Source organism: Camelina sativa, chromosome 13, assembly GCF_000633955.1.
Source record: "Camelina sativa cultivar DH55 chromosome 13, Cs, whole genome shotgun sequence".
Classification (NCBI taxonomy): domain Eukaryota; kingdom Viridiplantae; phylum Streptophyta; class Magnoliopsida; order Brassicales; family Brassicaceae; genus Camelina; species Camelina sativa.
Window position 1 is genome coordinate 16,807,179 of NC_025697.1, and position 831 is coordinate 16,808,009.

The 831-nt window shown below is 39.2% G+C and overlaps 1 protein-coding gene across 1 annotated transcript in view; it reads left to right on the forward strand.

The window, feature by feature from the left end:
- Positions 1 to 831, forward strand: part of LOC104738303 (putative RING-H2 finger protein ATL35) — a 13,028-nt gene that overhangs the window by 6,928 nt on the left and 5,269 nt on the right. The window contains exon 3 of the mRNA XM_010458499.1: positions 808 to 809. Coding sequence (XP_010456801.1) covers positions 808 to 809 — 2 coding nt within the window. The remainder of the gene's footprint in view (positions 1 to 807; positions 810 to 831) is intronic.

Sequence of the window (831 nt, forward strand, 5' to 3'; positions counted from 1 at the left end):
CAGCATTAAGAACATCTAGCCTAGAAGAGATCTACAACAATCAAGCTTGACCAAATCAAACAAACCTCAAACACAACCCAGCCTAACCCATCCTCAAGATCCTAAGCAACTACTCACAAGCATACATGATGAACATCAAAATCATATATCCAGAAAATGATGAAACTTGCATGATTAGATAGATAAGGCAAAGATCTACAATATTGAAGAAAGAATCAAACTCAAATTCTCAATATTCTGAAAGTTATAAAACCAACAATATTGAAGAATTTAGTTTTTTTTTCTACTTTTAAAAGAAGTACAAGATCTTAAGAAAATAAAAGTGCAAAAGGAATAATTCCCAAAAAAAGTAAAAACAAGGTTTTTGACTCTCTAAAAAGCTGGCTCCTTGGTGGCTGCAGATACAAGCCCTTATATAGAAAAAAGTAGTGGAAGCCCTAAAAACGCTAAAAGACAAAATAGCCAGGCGGCTCTACCAACTTGACCTGGTGCTCGGTCGAGTGACCGGTCGAGTTGGCTCCTCTTGTGCTCCTGCCACTCGGTCGAGTCCCTCTCAGCACACGGTCGAGTGTCTGGTCGAGTGGGCAGTCGAGTTGGACTCCGAACCTTGGTTCTTCAGCCTTAGCTCTCTTGCTTTCTCCTCATGATTGCTTCACTTCTCCTCAGCATTGCTTCCATGCTCCTTAAGCTCCAAAATCACCTGTTTATGCATGAAAAGATGCAAATGCAATGCAACTAAACTCTAATGCAAGAACAGTCCTAAAGCTATGCAATAATGGTCAAAATGGATAGCAAAAGATGCAAAAGATGTGAATATATTAAGGGAAAACA